A 20,172-nucleotide genomic window follows, 5' to 3' on the forward strand; every position below is an offset into this window, starting at 1 on the left:
GAACCCATGATAGACAGAAGGAGCGCTAAAGATGCCTTTGTCCAGCAGTAGGCTGAGAAAAAGCATAGACCCTGGAATCATACAGATTAAAGACAGAAAAGCCCTTCACATTTCTGTGCAAAACTCCCCACCATTTTGTGACTCCACATTTTCTTGACCCTCTAAATAGAGGAATAGCACCAGTTTTTCCTAGGCTCGCTATCCCTTTCCAGCAGCAGAATAAGGACAATGGATTTCAAAAAAGTGGACTTTCACAAACTCAGAGAACTGGTAGGTAAGATCCCATAGAAGAAAATATATGGGAAAAAAGGAGTTCAGGAGAGTTGGCAGTTTCTAAAATAATGAATAGTAAAGGCACACCAGCATACTAACCTGATTCAAAGGAGATATAGGAAGAATAGTAAGATGGTTCCATCAGGAGCTGTTTAATTACCTTAAAATTAAAAGGGAATCCTACAAAATGTGGAAACATGGACAAATTACTGAGGATGAGTACAAAAGAATAGCACAAAGATGTAAGGATAAAATCAGAAAGGCTAAGACACAAAATAATTAGACCTAGTTGGGACATAAAAGGCAATAAAAAGAGGTTCTATAAATACATTAAGAGAAAAAAGAAAGAGGAAAGAAAATCTAGGCTCTCTGCTTAAAGGGGAAGGAGAGCTTATATCTGATGACATCAAGAAGGCTGAGGTATTTTAATGCCTATTTTGCTTCTGTCTTCACTAAAAAGGTAAATTGTGACCAGGTACTAAACACAATTCAGATTAACAACAAGGGGAAAGAAACATAAGCCAAAAGGGGAAATAATAGCTTAAAGAATATTCACATAAGTAAGGTTATGTCTACACTGCAAAGCTTTGTCCCCAAAAGTTATGCCATTTTCATTAAAGTGCTTTAAGTAAACCGCTGTTGCATGTCCACACTATGGTCCTTGTATCGGCAGAGTGCATCCAGGCTAGCAGCTCTTGCATTGACACGGAGAGCAGTGCACTGTGGGTAGCTATCCCATTGTTACTTCTGGGGGAATTCTGAGGGAGTTACCCGAGGTAAGCACCGCCCAGACGGAGCCCGCACCTCTTACCCCCTCCTACTCCCCTGCCCCAGCCCTGAGCCCCCTCCCTCACCCAAACTCCCTCCCAGAGCCCGGACCCCAAGCCCCCTCCCATACTCTGAACCCCTCATCCCCACCCTTCAGCCCACACCCCAAACCCCCTCCCGCACCCCAGCCCCCTGCCCCAGCCCAGTGAAAGTGAGTGAGGATGGAGGAGAGCGAGCGACGGAGGGAGGGGGAATGGAATGAGCAGGGGCGGGGCCTCAGAGAAGGAGCGGGGCAGGGGGCGGGGCAAAGGTGTTTGGGTTTGTGCGATTAGACAGTTGGCAAGCCTACCACCGACATCAGCCCCCACTTCCCCCCTGGCTCTGCAACACACACACACACACACACCCTGCCTACTTCCTTTGTGTTCCTAGTCCAGGAGAGAGCAGCGTTCCATGTTAATGATTTGCTCTTTGCTACCAGAGCTCAGCTGTCAGAAACTTCCCACAGCTTTGAAAGGGGAGGGACGCATGTCTACAGAGCAGCTGATTTCAAGACAATAAGCAGAGTGGTCATGGCAGGCGCTGTGGGATACTGAGGGAGGCCAGTTATGGCAATATAACGAAAGGCAGTGTCTACACTGACGCTTTGTCACTTTAAGTTTGCTGCAAAAAGCATTATCCCTCTCATCCAGGTGGTTTTATTTTGTCGCTGAAACTGAAGAGTTTTGTCACCCAAAGTGGCATTGCAGTGTGTACATCTCCACTGTTTCGTCACCAAAAACTGCCTTAAGGATCTAGCTGAAGAAATCTTGAAACCATTAGTGATTATCTTTGAAAACTAGTGGAGGCTGGGTGAGGTCCCAGAGGACTGGAGAAGGGCAGACATAATACGTATCCTTAAAATGGGGGAACATAGATGACCTGAGGAACTATAGACCAGTCAGCGTAACTTTGATACCTGGGCAGATTCTGGAACAAATTATTAAACAATCACTTTGTAAGCACCTAGAGGACAACAGGATTGTAAGTAATGACAAAGCCATTTTGACGAAGAACAAATCATGCCAAACCAACCCAATTTTCTTCTTTGACAGGTTTACTTGTCTAGCATATACGGGCAGGGCTGGCTTTAGGAAGCGCGGGGCCCAATTCGAACAGTTTCGACGGGGCCCCGGCAAGAATGACTAAAAAAAACAAAACACCTCCTCACCCCCCCTCCAAGTATCATGGGCGGCAGGTTTGTAGAAATGTTGGTGGTGCCCAGAACGCTCAGAGCCCGTCCGTCCCCCCCCCGATCTCTGCCCCCCACCTGCCTAAGGCTCTGTGAAGGAGTTTGGGGCGGGGGAGGAGGTCTGGGGTGCATGCCCTGGGTTGGGACAGGGGATTGGGGTGTAGGACGGTTGAGAGGTTGGGCTCTGGGATGGAGTCTGGGGTGAAGGCTCTGGGACAGAGTTTGGGTGCAGGAGGGGGTGTGTGGGGAAGGGGATGGGGGTACAGGCTCTGAGACGGAGTTTGGGTGCTGGGTGCAGGCTCCGGGCTAGGGCATGGGGTGGGGTGCAGGATGGGTGGAGGGGTGCAGGCTTTGGGAGGGAGTGCGGAGGGCTGGGTGCAGGCTCTGGGACAGAGTTTGGGTGCAGGAAGGGGTGTGTGGGGAGGGGGGAGGGGTGCAGGCTCTGGGACAGAGTTTGGGTGCAGGAGGGGGTGCATGGGGAGGGGGGAGGGGTGCAGGTTCTGGGACAGAGTTTGGGTGCAGGAGGCGGGGTGGGGTAGGGTACAGGCTGTGGGATGGAGTTTGGGTGCTGGGTGCAGGCTCCGGGCTGGGGCACGGGGTGGGGTGCAGGATGGGTGGAGGGGTGCAGGCTCTGGAAGGGAGTGCGGAGGGCTGGGTGCAGGCTCTGGGACAGAGTTTGGGGGCCAGAGAGGGGCTGGGGGGGAGGGGTCTGCCATCACATGTGGCTTCCTTCCTCTGCTGCCCCTCACCATAGCCTCAGTGGGGGTGGGGGATGGGGCTGCCCCTTGCCCAGTGTTTGCAGGAGTGGTGCCTGGGGGGGAATCACAGGGTCAAACACTCACCGAAGCCCCAGCAGCTGCTCAGGTGAGTGAGGTCCACTGCAGATGATCCTGTCTCCCACCGGACCGGAAGCCCCCTCGGCGTCTCCTCCAGGTGGGTGCCGGGGGAGGGGAGGGGAAGGCTGCAAAGCACATGTGTGCCTCCGTCCTCCCCTCTCCCTCTCCTGACGTGCAACAGCCTCTACCTCAGTCCTCTGCCAGCCAGCGTCAGCCTCTCTCGTTGCCATAGCAGCAGCTGCTTCCGGGAGAGCAGCACAGCTTTCCTTCCAGCAGGGACGCTGCCCGATCGCCTCGCCCTTGTTACGGCACTGCGCAGGGCCCTCTTAGGCGCGGGGCACAATTCGGGGGAATCGGCCCAAAGCCGGCCCTGTATAGGGGGGAGGCTGTAGATATGCTATATCTTGATTTTAATAAGGCTTTTGACACAATCCCAAATGATATTCTCATAAGCAAACTAGGGAAATGTGGTCTAAATTAAATTAATATAATGTGGGTGCACAACTGGTTGAAAGACGATACTCAAAGAGTAGTTATCAGTGGTTTGCTGTCCAGCTGGGGGGATGTATCTAGTGGGGTCTGTCCTGGGTCCTGTACAATTCAACATTTTCATAAATGGCTTGGATAATGGAGTGCAGAGCATACATATATAATTTGTGGATGACACCAGGCTGGGCCAGGTTGCAAGCAATTTGGAGGACATGATTAGAATTTGAAATAACCTTGACAAATTGGAGAATTGGTCTGAAATTTAAAAAAAAAATGAAATTCAATAAAGACAAAGTACTACACTCGGGAAAGAAAAAAATAATTGCACAACTACAAAATGGGAAATAACTGTCTAGGTGGTAGTTCTGGGGGGTTATAATGGATCGCAAATTGAATATAAGTCAAAAATGAAGTTGCAAAATACGCTACTATCATTCTGTGTTCCATTAATAGGGGAGTCATGTGAAAGACATAGGAGGGCATTGTCCTGCTATACTGGGCACTAGTGAAGCCTCAGCTGGAGTACTGGGTTCCACTCTGAGCACCACACTTCAGGGAAGATGTGAACAAATTGGAGAGAGAATCCAGAGAAGAGCAACAAAAATGATGAAAGGTTTAGACAACCTGACCTAAGAGGAAAGGTTAAGAAAACTGGGCATCTTTAGTCTTGAGAAAAGAAGACTGAGAGGGGACCTGCTAACATTCTTCAAATAAATTAAAGGGTGTTATAAAGACAATGGTAATCAGTTGTCCTCCATTTTCCACTGAAGATAGGACAGACATAATGGGCTTAATCTGCAACTCTGGACATTTAGGTTGGATATTAGGAAAAACTTTGTAATCATAAGGGTAGTTAAGCTGTGGAATAGGCTTCCAAGGGAAGTGGTAGCATCTCCGTCACTGGAAGTTTTTAAGAACAGGTTAGGGAAACCTGTCGGGGATGGTCTAGATTTACTTGATCTTGCCTCAGCGCAGACAGCTGGATTAGATGACTTCTCAAGGTCCCTTCCAGCCCTACATTTCTGTGATTCATTCCAAGCAAGCTTTTGAAACTCTTAGCAACAAAGATGTTTTCTTTTGCCCTGGCAACTGTGTTTTCTTAATACTTTCCAGGGTGTAACTCACTCCTCTGGGCCCAGTGCCTCAGCAGCTTTGAATGGTTCTAATTGGTTAACTATCTATTGTGGCATAATTAAAAAGCCTTTTAACATTTCACTTCCCTCCCACTGATAAATAGTTTCCAGCCCGTAAGATGTGACCTACAGCTTCTTCTGTGGTACGTTAAGGCAAAGGATTCTTTCAGGCTCACAGCAACAGCAACATCCACCTCTCCTGTCACTATAAAGCACTTTCTACTCATGTCCCTAAATAGCCTCACTGACTTCTTCCCTGATGTTTGGTATTCACTGTTTCAATTGTGTGTGTAAAGGGCACTGTCGGGCTTAAAACATGACCTGTAACGTTACTAATAAATCCTGAGATTAAAGCAAAAATAACGACTATAATCAGTAATTTCTTACAGGTTTTTTTTTTTTTTTTTGCATTTTTTTCCTCTTCTAATATGATCAAAAGATTTTAGACCGTTTCATCCTGCGCATCTTGCATGATACTAGAAACAGCAATTAAAATAGGCTCAAAACACATTGGACCAGAACCACAGCTAGTGCACATAAGCGGATCAATGCTGTTCTACACCAGCCGAAGATCTGGCCCATCTGCTCTCCAGACTAAGCTGGGTGGTGTAGGTAGTTCTGCCTATAATTAAGGTTGCCCAATATTTGTCCTGTTTTTAGCTGCTTAAACTTTGCCAGACAATTCAGGCTGAAATTTTCCATACTAGGCATCTGCCTAAAGAGATTTGTTTGGCTTGGTTGTTGGTTTTCTGTTTGCTGTTTGGTTTAGTTTGTTTAAATTTCAGCTAAAATGATTCAGGCACCTTCAAGAACAAAATTAGGGGGAAATGTGGTGTTTTCCCATGTTACAAACGCATAGTACTGTTTTGTTGAGAAGTTGTAGTTCCTCTGTGCTTTGGAACAGTGACTTGAAATTTGGCAGTGGGATTGCATTAATGTCAGGGATGTGCCTTTTGCCATTCCATTGAACAATTGACTGCTTTCTAAACCTCCAAAAATTCTAGTTTGCACTTGCTCATTGGAGACTTGTTAGATTTTTGGCAGCTAAATTCTCTGAAATTTCCATCCGCATTGAGCATGCTGTATCCCCTTACAGCTTCTACATGCAAACTGGACAGCACATGCCCCAGAGAGCAACTGAGTATGCTCCATCCTGGGGCTGTGGGAGTTGAGCAGCAGGATTTTTCCTGAAATTGGTTCTCCAGGCAGCCAGAGGATGCAGTTGCACCAGGCACAGGCACTGAAAGTGGGAAGACTTGTCTGTCCTATGCTCTCAATGCTTCCTCTGCTGGCACTCAGGCAGGCTGGAGAAGAATGAGGAAGACGCCTGATTGGAATTAGGGTTGCCAACTGTTATTCACACAAACCCAAACACCCTTGCCCCGCTCCCTGCCCTGCTCCTTCCCGAGGCCCCGCCCTGCCCCACCCCTTCTCTGAGGCCGCGCCCTGCTCACTCCATCCACCCTCCCTCCATCGCTCGCTCTCTCCCACCCTCATTCACTTTCACCAGGCTGGGGCAGGGGGTTGGGTTGCGGGAGGGGGTGCCGGCTCTGGGCTGAGCCTGGGGCGGGGGTTGGGGTGCAGGAGGGGTGCGGGATGCAGGCTGTGGGAGGGAGTTTGGGTGCTGGAGGGGGGCTCAGGGCTGGGGCACAGGGTTGGGGTGCGGGAGGGGTTGTGGGCTCTGGCCAGGCAGCGCTTACCTTGGGCGGCTCCCGGTCGGTGGCACAGTGGGGCTAAGGCAGGCTCCCTGTCTGCCCTGGCCCCACGCCACTCCCAGAAGTGGCCAGCATGTCCCTGAGGCCCCTGGGGCAGGGTAGGGGTCTCCATGCGCTGCCCACACCCCAAGCTCCTACTCCACAGCTCCCATTGGCCGGGAACTGTGGCCAATAGGCGCTGCAAGGGTGGCGCCTGCCCTGGCCCCGCTGTGCCACCGACCAGGAGCCGCCTGAGGTATGCGGGGTCAGGGGGCTGTGCGCACTGCTCCTCTGCACGTCACTCCCGGAAGCAGCCAGCATGTCCCTGCGCCCTTTTGGGGATGACAGGGGCTCCATGCGCTGCCCCTGCCTGCAGGCACTGCCCCCACAGCTCCCATTGGCTTCAGTTCCCGGCTAATATGAGCTGCAGAGTCAGTACTGAGGGCGCAGGCAGCGAGTGGAGACCCCTGCCCCCCACAGGGGCAGCAGAATGTACCAGCTGCTTCCGGGAGCAGCGCGGGGCCAGGGCAGGCAGGGAGCCTACATTAGCCCTGCTGCATCACCGGATATTTAGCGCCTAAAATCTCCCAGTTTGGCTTCAGTAGCCTCCGGGAGACAGAGCCAGATTCTGGGAGACTCCCGGCAAAATCGGGAGGGTTGGCATCCCTAGCTGGGATGTTGGGGTAGAGGTGGAGAGGGGGTTGCAGGAACCCTAGAGTGGGAAGGATTAAGGGATGCGGAGGAGGTAGGGCAGGAGGCAGAATTACCACTGGCCAATATTTGACCGGCCTGGCAATTTTTTTATGGATTTGCCCGATGCCAGAAAAATAATTTAATCTTCCGGGGTTTTTTTTACGTGTGTCTAAAGATTTACATTATTATCACAGTACATGGGGATATCTAATGCTAAAAATCAGAGGGGTAGCCATGTTAGTCTGGATCTGACATGCATCTGACAAAGTGAGTATTCACCCATGGAAGCTTATGCTCCAATACATCTGTTAGTCTATAAGGTGCCACAGGACTCTTTGTCGCTAATGTTAAAAGTTTCTGTGTCCAGCTAACGATGCTGCAGTGTTCCCACTTCCGCAGTTTAAGTGATGATCGATCAAAACTGTTGAAAATACAAGCAGCTGTCTGCCCACCAACACGCGAGCGGACCGCACAGGTGTGTGAGAGAGAGTTTGAGTCTCTATAAGTGGCTGTTGAAAGGGGGGTTGCGGAGTTACATTGTGGTTGGAGGTTGGGGTTGCAGCAGGCTTGCCTGCAGGAGGGTGGTGGTGCTGGGTTGTTGGGGTTTTTTTGCATTTCAAAGGTGTAACCTTAGCTGGGATGCAGGGAGTGAAGCTGATTGGAGCGGTACTTTGAACATATAAAGGGTTATAAAAACGCGAAATTCACTGAAAAATCAGGCCCTCGGTGTCTCAAATTGGGCTCCTCAAATTAGTGGCCGCTTTTGAAAATGTTGGCATCAATCTGTGGCTCAGTTCCTCATCTGTTAAGTGGAGATAGCTTCAACCTCTCACCTCACCAGGGTGTTGTGATGATTAATTAATTAATGTTTGTGACACACTCAATTACTATAGTGAGAAACGCTCATGAGGAAATGAATAATTTTGTGTTCAGTGCAGGGTTTGGATTGTGTGAGGTAAACCAGGCCACCTATTGAATGTGAAGGAAAAAAATATTGAATAAGTATCCGTTTAGTGAATAGGGTGGCGGTTGTGTGGGGGAAAAAAAATATGGATCATGTAATGCATACGCACAAGGGGATGAAGTATGGTAACATAGGCAACCTGAATTCTGGTATTTCCTAACTATTAAGTGATTTGCAAGCATAACTTTTTTCTGACGTAGGTTTTTTCTTTTTTGTAGATGTAATAAATAATGTGCTCACGAGCTAGCACAATACTACACTGTTTATATTGCAAATGTTGTAGGGATTAGAAATTGGGGCTATACCAGGAACCATGGGGTCTGGGTTCTGATAGACCCAGTGCAAGATATTTTAGGATGGTCAAGGAAGAAGGAATGGAGCAAAGGATAATGGAGTAAATAGGGGATTCTCAAGCGGAGTTTTAAATAGGGTAAATAGGAGATTTTGCTCTGAAGAAGAGTAAAGGTCACATTCAGATTATGTGTCAAGAAAAAAGAGATGCGGGAAATTGTATATCCTTTGGGTTGGGATTGAACATTAGATTCTATGTGTGTAATCCTGGCCCCACTGATGTCATATGGGAGGTTAGGTCCATCAATAGCTATTAGCCTAGATGGGCAGGGCTGGTGTCCCTAGCCTCTGTTTGCCAGAGGCTGGGAGTGGGTGACAGGAGATGGATCACTTAGGGATTGCCTGTTCTGTTCATTCCCTCTGGGGCATCTGGCACTGGCCACTGTCGGAAGACAAGATACTGGGCTAGATGGACCTTTGGTCTGACCCAGTCTGGCGTTCTTATGTTCTTTTGCCATTGACTTCATTGTGGACAAGATTTCATCACAGGTCTTCAATCATGAAGACTATGCCTCAGTCCCTTGGTGGGGCTGGACAGCCTGAATAAGACTGAATGTCATTTCCTTTGGCTACCTGCATTATGGGTTAAAGAGACACCTTGCAAAAGAAGGAATTGGCTTGAAAAAGTAATTGCGGCTTTCATTTCTGTGTTGCATTTACTGAGAGGTGAACTGCTGATGTTCCCAAGTAGCTGAGTGCTTTGTGGTGTAAGACCTCTGGAGAGCCTGCCATTCCTCCGTTACCAATCGAGGTCAATGGCATTGGCTGCTTTACAGCAGAATCAATAACAAAAATACAAAGGTTTTTCTTCACAAATGGGCTCTTTTGTGTCCTTTCCATTACAGCCTCCAGATAGTGAGAGAGGCGGTTAGGAAACTGGCATTCAGTAAGCTTCTAAGTTAGCCAGTGCCATGCTGATATTGTAAGGAGAAAAGGGAACTCCTTTGTTAGCCTAATGGAGAAGGTACAAGGTCCTCACTTAAATCATTGCTGATTGGCTTTAATAGCACTGACCTCAGCTGTTTCCATAGACAGTTTCTCACTCAAACCACTCCAGCCTCTGATGTCACATGCTGAACTGGTTCAGCTCTGATCCATTCTGAGAAATCCTCCATGGAAAGCACAGATGCTGCAGGAACTGGAGTTGGCGGGTTACCAAGTAATATTCTTCCCTGTGAATAGGTGTTGAACGAAAGACCATCGCGTGCGATAGAGAGCAATGTGCTGAGAGAGGGGCCATCTTTGGGATGTAAAACTGGCGTGCTGATGTATCCTTGGTGACCAAAAATTTATGATGCTTTTTTAAAGAGCAGCAGATTTAGTTCTAGTGCCATAGCCATGTTCTAGTTTGAGTACTTATATTCTGCTTGCCAAAAGACCTCTTGTGAGTTCATTTGGGTATGATATTCTTCCCTTCCTTTCCTGAACTATTGTGAAATGTTCCTGTTCCTATTGAACCCAGAGGTGGTTGCATTTGGGGGCATGTGAGGGGATTCCAGTATATGGCATTACAATTGTGAAATTCCTGTGGATGCTTCTGGATAAAAAGTGGTATATGAATGCAACATATGCATATAGTATATTATTTATCCCTACTCAGGTATTCTATGGCATGCTAAGTTTTTTGAATGGAGACTGAAATACAGATGAAAAGTGCAAATTGTCTTTGCAATGGAATGAACGTTTGCCTTAATGAAAAATGAAAGAACGAGATGAGGAATTAAGAGGAAAGGGCTGTAACACCTAAAACAGATTATAGAAGCATGTAGGAGTGACATGCTAAATCCATAAAGTGGTGATATAAAGAGAACAGGAGCCATTATTGTAATTTGTCAACCAGGATAGAACTTAGAAAATGTTAAGTTAAATATTAGGATAAATTTTAAGGCCTTGCTTCTCCATTGCCCTACACCTTTGTGTAGCCATCTCATATGGTCATGTTTTTCTCTCAGATTGCACCAGTGAAAATTGGTAAATTCGGCTCTGCAAACTCCAGAAACAGTTGAACAGTGAAACAGCCAATCTGAAATTGTCATTGAAGCTGATATTTAAGGCCTTTGAAGCTCACTGTTAGTGCAGTTTAAGAATAATGAAGTCAATCCTGCTCTAAGCTAAATGGCCCACTAGCATTCCCTACTGATGCAAAAGAGGCTTTGATTTTTAGAACCGGACAAGAATTAGTCATTTCAAGATAGTCTTTGTGATTTTAAGCAGAGGCAATGCTCCCTTTTTGACTTGAAATTACTTAAGGCTAAAGGTAAACAAAAGGATGCAGCAGGCCTTTTATCTCACGTGTGCCGCTCTTCAGAATGTATTTGATTAAGTCCCCGCTTGGAAGTGAAGCTTCAGTCATTGAAAAGGGGAAATGTACTTTAATAGGTGGAAAAATTAGTTAAAATTATAGCGAATGATGACGGGAAGGACCAGGGCCCACTGGCATTCTCCTCATTACGATCACGGCAAATTGACTGACACACATATGCCGACATGATCATAATGCTTCCCACTCAGAACCAGGGAGGAAAATGAAAATCCATCTACATTCCTTGCCAGTGTGCCTGAGGGAGAATTCCTTATCAAAACATGCATAAGAAATGATGTATAGTTAAATCGCCTAAACCCTTAGTAGTGTGTGAGTAATTGTAAACTGGATGAAGGAAAGGAGACCAAGGTTAATTACTTCTAACCATGGTTTAGGAGCTATAGAGAGGTTATAGAGACCTCAGCATTTTTATTAAAGATCTCTAATAACTGATATTAGAAAAACCTCATAGAAACAAGTATCAGAGGGGTAGCCGTGTTAGTCTGGATCTGTAAAAAGCAACAGAGAGTCCTGTGGCACCTTTAAGACTAACAGATGTATTGGAGCATAAGCTTTCATGGGTGAATACCCTCTTTGTCAGACACATGTGACCATCATGCGTCTGACAAAGTGGGTATTCACCCACGAAAGCTTATGCTCCAATACATCTGTTAGTCTTAAAGGTGCCACAGGACTCTCTGTTGCTTCTCATAGAAACAAAACATCAACATTCAAGTTTCTCAATGGCTTTGAAATGCAAAATAAAGTCCTTTTGTAATCCATGGCCCCATCTAACCCAGTGTTCACAAACTATGTACCATGGGCCTGATAGTCCATAAAGTGAGGTAATTGGAGAAATAGGCAGTGAGGAATTTGGGCATTGGGAGAGGAGATGGGTCCATGAGAGGACCCCTGTCACTTCTAAATAATTGGAGAACCACTGATCTAGTTTTAAATGATAGCAAATGCAATGTAAGTCAGGTATGTATGGTGCAATGATGCCATGAGCAAAGAACTTAGGGGAATTTGTGCTGACTAGGAAGGTGTTTACAGCACTGACCAGGAAAGAAAGTGGATGACAGTACACAAATTAGCTAGCTCTTTTATCCCAAAGTGCAGCAGTAGCTGAAAGAAAGGACTGTAGATATATGTAGTTGCTTGATTATGCCTAGTTGTTATTATCTGGGCTGGTGAGCACAGGGCTGGAGGAAAGTGCTCACTCTCTCTGGCTGGCTCTCAGAGTGAGCGGCGTTATACTATGTGAGCTATGTTGGGGAACTCATTTAATGTGGTTTTATATAGTGCATCCAAGAAAGAGCTTTGATTAAAGTGAACCTATGATTCCAATGGCTTTATGGGAGTTCCATTTTTCTATCCAGTTAAACAGGGAATGAGGAATTACCTCATGAGACAGAGGTTATAAATAGATTTTAATATGGAGATATATCTATCTCATAGAACTGGAAGGGACCTTGAAAGGTCATTGAGTCCAGTCCCCTGCCTTCACAGCAGGACCAACTACTGTCCCTGACATATTTTTCCCCCCCAGATCCCTAAATGGCCCCTTCAAAGATTAAACTCACAACCCTGGGTTTAGCAGGCTAATGCGCAAACCACTGAGCTATCCCTCCCCCAAAGATAAAGGTGGTATTACAGCTGTGGAAGATACTGGGTAAATCTAAAAACATAAGAATGGCCACCCTGGGTTAGACCAATGGTCCATCTAGCCCAGTGGCCTGTTTTCTGACACTGTTCAGTACCAGATGCTTCAGAGGGAATGAATAGAAGAGGGCAATTTATCTAGTGATCCATCCCCTGTCATCGAGTCCCAGTTTCTAGCAGTCAGAGGTTTAGGGACACCCAGAGCATGGGGTTGCATCCCTGACCATTTTGTCTAATGGCCATTGATAGATTATCCTCCATGAACATCTCTACTTCTTTTCTGAACCTAGTTATGCTTTTGGCCTTCACAACATCCCCTGGCAATGCGTTCCACGGGTTGACTGTGCATTGTGTGAAGAAGTACTTCCTTCTGGTTTTTTTAAACCTGCTGCCTATTAATTTCATTGGGTGACCCTGGTTCTTTTGTTAGGTGAAGGGGTAAATAACATTTCTTTATTGACTTTTTCACACCATTCATGATTCTACAGAGCTCTAACATATCCTCCCTTAGTCGTCTCTTTTGTAAGATGAACAGTGCCAATCTTTTTAATCTCTCCTCATAAGGAAGCTGTTTCATACCCCTAATCATTTTATTGACCTTCTCTGTACTTTTTCCAATTCTAATATATCTTTTTTTGAGATGTGATGACCAGAACTACACGCAGTATTCAAGGTGTGGGCATTCTATGAATTTATATAGTGACTTTATGGTATTTTTTGGCTTATTATCTATCCCTTTCCTAATGGTTCCTAACATTCTGTTACGTTTTTTTTGACTGCTGCTGCACATTGAGCGGATGTTTTCAGAGAACTATCCACAATGACTCCAAGATCTCCTTTTTGAGTGGTGACAGCTAATTTAGACCCCATCATTTTGTATGTATAGTTGGGATTATGTTTTGTAATGTGCATTACTTTGCATTGATCAACACTGAATTGCATCTGCAATTTTCTTGTCCGGTTACCTCATTTACTTTTGCTTTAGACAGAAGTGGATGTCAAGGTTACAACTTCCAGGAGCAAATATCTGGCTCTTGACCTTAATCTGAATGGAAATCAGAATGCTTGGATGCTGAACGCATCTTTGCCGGCCTAAGAAATGACCTGTATTTTTGCATGGCTGGGATTATTACAGATTTGTGCCGAGACAGCCTCTTATCCTGGCAGTAGGAAGGTAGTCTTGACCCCTTTCGCCAAACACCCAGCACTGACCAAGTCCCTCATTGAAAGTGATGGCAATAAGTGAGTGTCAGCAGGTAATGGCCTGAGTGGGAAGAGCAGTGCGTGAGGAATATGGCTGCGAGTTTCAAGGGAGCATTTTCCATGAGAAGGGTGCACAGAAGGGTGGATCTGCACTGAGGAAAAGGCATGTCTTCTGTAGCCTAGCATCCTGCGTGTGACTCAGCCGGTCCTGGACGTGGAGATCGACGTGCAGCGAGATTTCTTCACAGACTTTCTCTGCATCGTTCAATGAACACATATATGTATTTATTTCTGTTTCCTTTTTCTCTCTTAGCAACGAGCCAGGAAGATGAAGTGTTGCCTTCTCTCTGTCGGAATGGCCGTTCTGCTGGTTGTTGTCGTAATTATTGCAGTCTCCGTCAAACACTGATCTCGCTGAGATTCTACAGGTGGGAGTTTGTATCTGACTCTTTATCATATCATATGGATGAAGGATGGGATAAGTGGATGGCTCAGGGATGTGGTGATGACTAGAGTGGTGTATCTCTAATTTGTTGGTTCATATCCAGCCCTTAGAAGTTAGATGTGACAATTGTTACCCTCTAAAGGATGCTGGGGGGCTAGATGAAATGTGTGAGTGGTCAGAGTCCAATTGTCGGTAGACATGGGGAAACTTGCATTGCTATTTTCTATTCTGCACCCATGCTTTGAAGAAATTGAGGCACTCAGACTCCAGTGCAGTCTTCCTGGCATCTTTCCCTAACTTTCTATGCATGCCGAAGCCTGTTCGGTGTCTAGGCCAAGCTGAGATCGGCCCTTGGTGGGCTTGCAGAAATCTCCCCCTCACTTGTGCAGCCCATGTGAGGAATGCCACAGCCATGCCTCCTGCCTCCTTCCGTGTCGGGGGAACAATCTGCACCACGGATAGACCCTGCACAGTGTGTACACCTTAAGAGACACATCACTTCCTGAGGCATCCACCCTCCCTCCCCCACTCTTCCTGGTTCAGCTGGCTCTGCATTCCCCTCCAAACAGGGCTCTGTCTAAATTGCACAATTTATCTCTGGCTTTTTTTTTATTTTTTATTTCTCTCTCTCACATATAAACAAACGGCACAGGCCAGCTTTTGATCAGGTATGCCAGCGTAAATCTGGCAGAACTCCAGTGACCGGAATGGCGTTAGTCTGGATTTGCACTTGTATGTCTGAGAACAAAATCCAATCCCATGGGCTACTTTATGTGAGTATGTAGTGATGTTAGGGGTGTACAAAATCAAACATCCTCAACTCCTGGAAATCACAAATCTTATCAACTCGTGGCTAAACCTGGAAGCATTTAAGGCCTACGAGGGCATGTCTACACTGCAAAGAAAAACCTGCGGCTGGCCTGTGCCGGTGGGGTTTGGGCCGCATTGCTGTTACATTGCTGTGTAGACATCCGGGTTTGGCCTGGAGCCCAGTCTCTAGGACCCTGCGAGGTGGGAGGGGCCCAAAGCTCTCAGCTGGCATGGGCCAGTCGCGAGTTTTTCTTTGCTGTGGAGACGTACCCTGAGTAACACTTTATTTTGAATCTGTTAGAGTGGTGCAGTCACAGAGCCAGAATAACCTAATGATAATGAAAAGCCCAGCAGGAAAATGAGAGTTAATCTTCTTTCAGAATGTCATGTGTTTGGGGAGGGGATCCTAATGACTCAGTACAGCCCTCGGAAAAACTGAATACTCAATTTTCCCGTCATCCTTCAGTGGTCGAACAACTAACGACCTAGTGCATAAAATACCAGTTCCTCAACAGCGGCACCAATAAAAACATAAAAACTGGACTGGATTGTATTGGATTCAGCCTGGACATGTCCTCTTGACAGAACAAGCAGTAATGGTCTCAAGTTGCAGTGGGGGAGGTTTAGGTTGGATATTAGGAAAAACTTTTTCACTAGGAGGGTGGTGAAGCACTGGAATGGGTTACCTAGGGAGGCGGTGAAATCTCCTTCCTTAGAGGTTTTTAAGGCCTGGCTTGACAAAGCCCTGGCTGGGATAGTTGGGGATTGGTCCTGCTTTGAGCAGGGGGTGGGACTAGATGACCTCCTGATGTCCCTTCCAACCCTGATATTCTATGATTCTGTGATTCTCTTATTTCGTCTCACGTGAGACATGTACCAACATGGTGACGTAATGACATCTGACCTTTATATGCCACTTGTCATGCAGAAGGATCCCAAAATGCTGTACAAACAACTCATTTATATACAGGTATCACTTTACCCACCTCTAGGGAGAAATGCATCAGCTGTCTTTTTCCATGCCCAGCAGCTCTGCACAACAATTCAAGGCAAAAACTGAAGTATCTCATTGAGAGACAGAAAATAAATACTCCAATTTGAAGGAGGCGAGGACACTGAACCTAACATCCCTAGACTTATAGAATGTGCTGTGAGATCTATAATGAGGACAACTAGTTAGGACTCCAGTTTTACATTTCATCAAGGAGAGGCTACAGCATCGGGCTCCTGAGTTTTTGCTGGACCATGGCTTTATTGTTGGCAGTGGGAAAGTAACTGTCTGCTAAATCACTTTTGATTTTTCTCCCATCCTGGTACCGATCAGGCCAAATATCTCTAGCTTTCAAGTTCACATCCCAGGATGAAATACCTTAATGTCACTACACTGAGAGTCCCCAGACCCAGCTGATCATATTTTGGACCTAGCTAATGATTAATTTGTAATAGATTTTTTTTAATTAATGATTTCAGCAATCCTGATACCCCAAAAATAAATAAAGGTCCTTATTACAAGGAAAAAGCAGGTTGTTCTTTCACAAATCAGATGTGAAGCAGGTACAGCAAATCCATTCCTTCCATAGGATTCATCGTTTGTTACTTGAAAAATAAACAAGAGAGTGGCTCTTCTTGTGAATTTCCTAAGTAACAGTGGTGCCATCGGTCCTTCAGCTCAGTGCGCTCAGAGGGACCAGCTGTTCTTATGAAATCTCCAAGCCCTATCCTAAGTATGTCACTTCATCCCCAGAGGCATTCTTGACTGAGGATGGAGAGAAAAGCATCCATTGCATCTAGTGAGGTTATGGAGAAACTCCTGGAGATGTCTGTATGTTTTTGTGTTTCCACCTCGGGGATTATGAAGTAACAGGGCATTTTGGAGTCAAATTGCTCATCATGTAACCATGTTGCAGCTGCTCTCTTAGCCAGTCTGGTATAAGTCACTGAACATCTTAAAGGGATAGTATCCTGCTGACAGTCCTAGAAATCTCCCTACGTTAACAATGCCTTTGCTTAATAATTGTTAGAATTCCTGATCCTGGAAGCATATCTCCATTGGGTCTCTCGTCCTTACTTATACACAAAGTGTTTCCACCCAGAGTCTAGGATACTTCATGGGCAAGCGGGTGCAGAAAACCAAAAGAACACAGAGAAAAGCTACTAACATGATTTGAGGGCTTGGAACAAATGCCTTACAGTAAGGGCTAAAAAGCTCAGTCTGTGTAGTTTATCACAAAGAAGATCAAGAGATGATTTGATTATGGCATATCCCTTCATGGGGAGAAAACACTGGGCACTGAAAAGGCTCTTTAACAGAGAAAGGCATAACAAGAACTGATGGCTGGAGCTGAAGCCAGGCAAATTCCAATCAGAAATAAGGCACACAGTTTTAACAATGACAGTGATTAATCATTGGAACAAACTACCGAGGGACATGGTGGATTCTCCATCTCTGGATGTCATCAAACACAAGTTGTTGGGTCAGTGCATGGGTAACTGGGTGAAATTCTATGAACTGTGATAGACATTAAGCCAGACTAGGTCCCTTTAGCCTTAATCTATAAATTTAAGAGGATTTGGATAGAGGTAATTGTATAAAAGAGCCCTTCATTTCTCAGTTGCTCATTCATATTCACCTTAAGTCAGTCAAGACTTCAGTGTTGTTGCCATCTGATGGCAGCTTGGTGGCCTGTGTGAAATCAGTCCTCCAAGTGCCCTACATCGTATCTCTTATCATGGCAACTGTTACCCTCATTAGCAGTCTCAGTCGACTCTCTATTTCTTGGTCTAGTCTGTTCCTCCCTGTGCTTGGGAGCTTTGCTACATAGTTCAGATTCAGATCTCAACTTTCCCGAAGTTTAAGGGGTGGTAAGAGCTAAAAATTCAGGCGCTTCTATACTTTTAACTAATTGAGACACCGCCTTAAGGGAACCGTTCAATGAAATACCTAGTGCAGTTTCTAATTCCTTTCCCTCCAGTTTGAGGGCCCAATTCTACACAGAAGGAGAGAATCAGGCCCATAGGGGTTAACCATTCCCTGAACATATGGTGCACTCTCTTACTCACTCTCTCTCAGCTTAAAATGAAATAACCATCAGATCAAGCTGGAGAAATTGCTTTGACTTGGTTTTCTTTTTTTCCTTTGCAGTCACAGTTAGCCATGTCCAGTCCATTTAATTGGTGCATTCTGTGACAAAGTGCTTTATCTCGCCACTCCAAGAGGACATACACTCTAGCAGCTTGTTTGATACGTGTTTTGGTTTTTTTTTTCCTCATGCTTTCAGGTCTTGGCTATTTTCTTTAGTGCCTTGTTGTACTCTGTTATGCCCCTCTGTGCTCTACACCTGGTCTCCTGACTGCAGTGGGAATAATAAAATCCACAGTTTTAGTTCACAGCCACTGGGTATGATCTGAGGACCATAGGAATGCCTCTATCAAGGGCTTCATGCTGTATAGCCTAAGCCACTCCTCATCTCAGAGCCTGATTACTAAGAGTTGGACCCAACACACCAGGAGAGATTTCTAGACTACTCAATTGTGCTAAATCAGCCTCAGAGAGCCCTACTTGGTGTCATTAATACTGAACTTTTCCGGTACATTGGAGGACTTTCAGAGACAATATACAGTACCCTGTGGAGCTGAGGGAAAGGGATTTCAGGGCAGGAGATATCAGTAAAACACCAGTGAATGTAATTGGAGACTCTTTCTATGGGGATTATCTATACTGTTGAGGACACAGATGGCAAAACTGACAGCTGGCATTGGTGTTCTGTTAGCTCCCAGAACACGGTGCTTACAATGCCCTCTCTTCACCAGACTGGCCACCCTCGTGACAGAAATTCTGTAGCACGTTCTGTGTGTTTCTTGCACTGTGCATCACGTTGCAGCCGCAACAGCAATTCCTGCCTAAGAGGCAGTGTGGGATGTAGCAATACATCGACCTAATGAACATTGTAAATAAGGGCAAAACACAGATAGCTTTGTTCCATGGAATTGCTTTTTGCTTTTTAAATTGATACCATGGGGGCAGCTTTACTTATTGGCTCTGCTTTTACCAGTGCACTGTACATTTCTTAGTGGTCATGAGAGAGGCCCAATTTGCAGTCCTGTATCAGTCTCAAGAGTCACAGAAGACGTTGTCATATTTGCTAGCTGCCAGTCACAGGACGGAATTAATCCACCCTGTTCTCTGAGCCGCCTGTGTCATTTCTTCAGGAAGTTACAAAGGAGCCAACAGTCAATAACTTTGCAAAAGCTCTTTTGTTCTGGAAGTGATTCTCCTTTTTTTCATCAGGGTATATTCGATATTTATAGTCTCTTGATCTATAATTAATGTTTCAGATCCTGAAGTCCTTACTCAGTTTTTACTCTGGCAAGATTATTGGGCCAGATTCTTACACTGGTTTATATGAGATCAGAATCTGGCTGTCAGTTTCAGAAGGAGTATTGATGGAGTTTTCTGAAGACTTCATCTGATCTTGCTGCTTGTTGCCTATTCTCCTCTGTTTGTGACTTCACAAGTATTTCCATGGCCCCAATTGCAATGTCACAAACAGAAGCATCTGACTACAGCTGGGCAAAGGTTTTTCCCTTTTTTTTTCTGAAATATGCTTTTGCGGGGAAACAAAAAGTTGTAATAGAACATTTCATTTTGACTTTTTGATTCAAAACAGTGTTTCAATTTTAAATCAGGCCAGTTTTTTTTTAAAAAGGGTGGAAAAATATCCTAAACAGCCAAAATCAAAAATAAAAAACAATTTTTTGAATCAACTGAAATGTTTTGGTCAACTCAGTATGAATCAAAAGTTTAAAAAAATTGTTTTGGTTCAATTCAAAATATTTAGGTCGATTTGAAACTTTTTTTTTTCAAGTTTTCTGATTCAACCAAAAAACTTGAAAAAATGTGGTTTTGGTTCAAATCAAACTGGATTTTATTTTGATTTTTTCAGTTTGGCCCCCAAAGCAAAAAATCTGTTATTTGCTGATCTCTACCTATGACTTCAAGGGCAGGACACCTTGAGCAGGACACCTTAAGAAACAAGATCCTACTTCATGCAAAATTCCTTTTAAAGTAATGTACAAGGGAGGAAAAATACAAAGACCCCATCATATGTAGGCAGACTTATTCCTAAATAAATTTTGCCATAATTCACAAGTCATTTCTCCCTCTTAAAGGGCTTAATCTTCAAACTGCTGAATGCTTGAACTGAATATCAGAGGGGTAGCCGTGTTAGTCTGTATCCACAAAAACAGTGAGGAGTCCGGTGGCACCTTAAAGACTAACAGATTTATTTGGTCATAAGCTTTCATGGGTAAAAAACCCA

At 45.3% G+C, this 20,172-nt stretch overlaps 1 protein-coding gene across 5 annotated transcripts in view; it reads left to right on the forward strand.

Annotated features, from left to right (window-relative positions):
- The window catches only part of LOC128831951 (t-SNARE domain-containing protein 1-like), a 699,719-nt gene that overhangs the window by 595,591 nt on the left and 83,956 nt on the right, over positions 1 to 20,172 (forward strand). For all 5 annotated transcript variants that reach the window (XM_054018910.1, XM_054018909.1, XM_054018914.1 and 2 more), the window contains one exon: positions 13,913 to 14,027. In XM_054018910.1, the coding sequence (XP_053874885.1) occupies positions 13,913 to 14,008 (96 nt within the window). In that variant the 3' untranslated portion in view covers positions 14,009 to 14,027. The remainder of the gene's footprint in view (positions 1 to 13,912; positions 14,028 to 20,172) is intronic.

Source organism: Malaclemys terrapin, chromosome 2 (genome assembly GCF_027887155.1).
Source record: "Malaclemys terrapin pileata isolate rMalTer1 chromosome 2, rMalTer1.hap1, whole genome shotgun sequence".
Lineage (NCBI taxonomy): Eukaryota > Metazoa > Chordata > Testudines > Emydidae > Malaclemys > Malaclemys terrapin.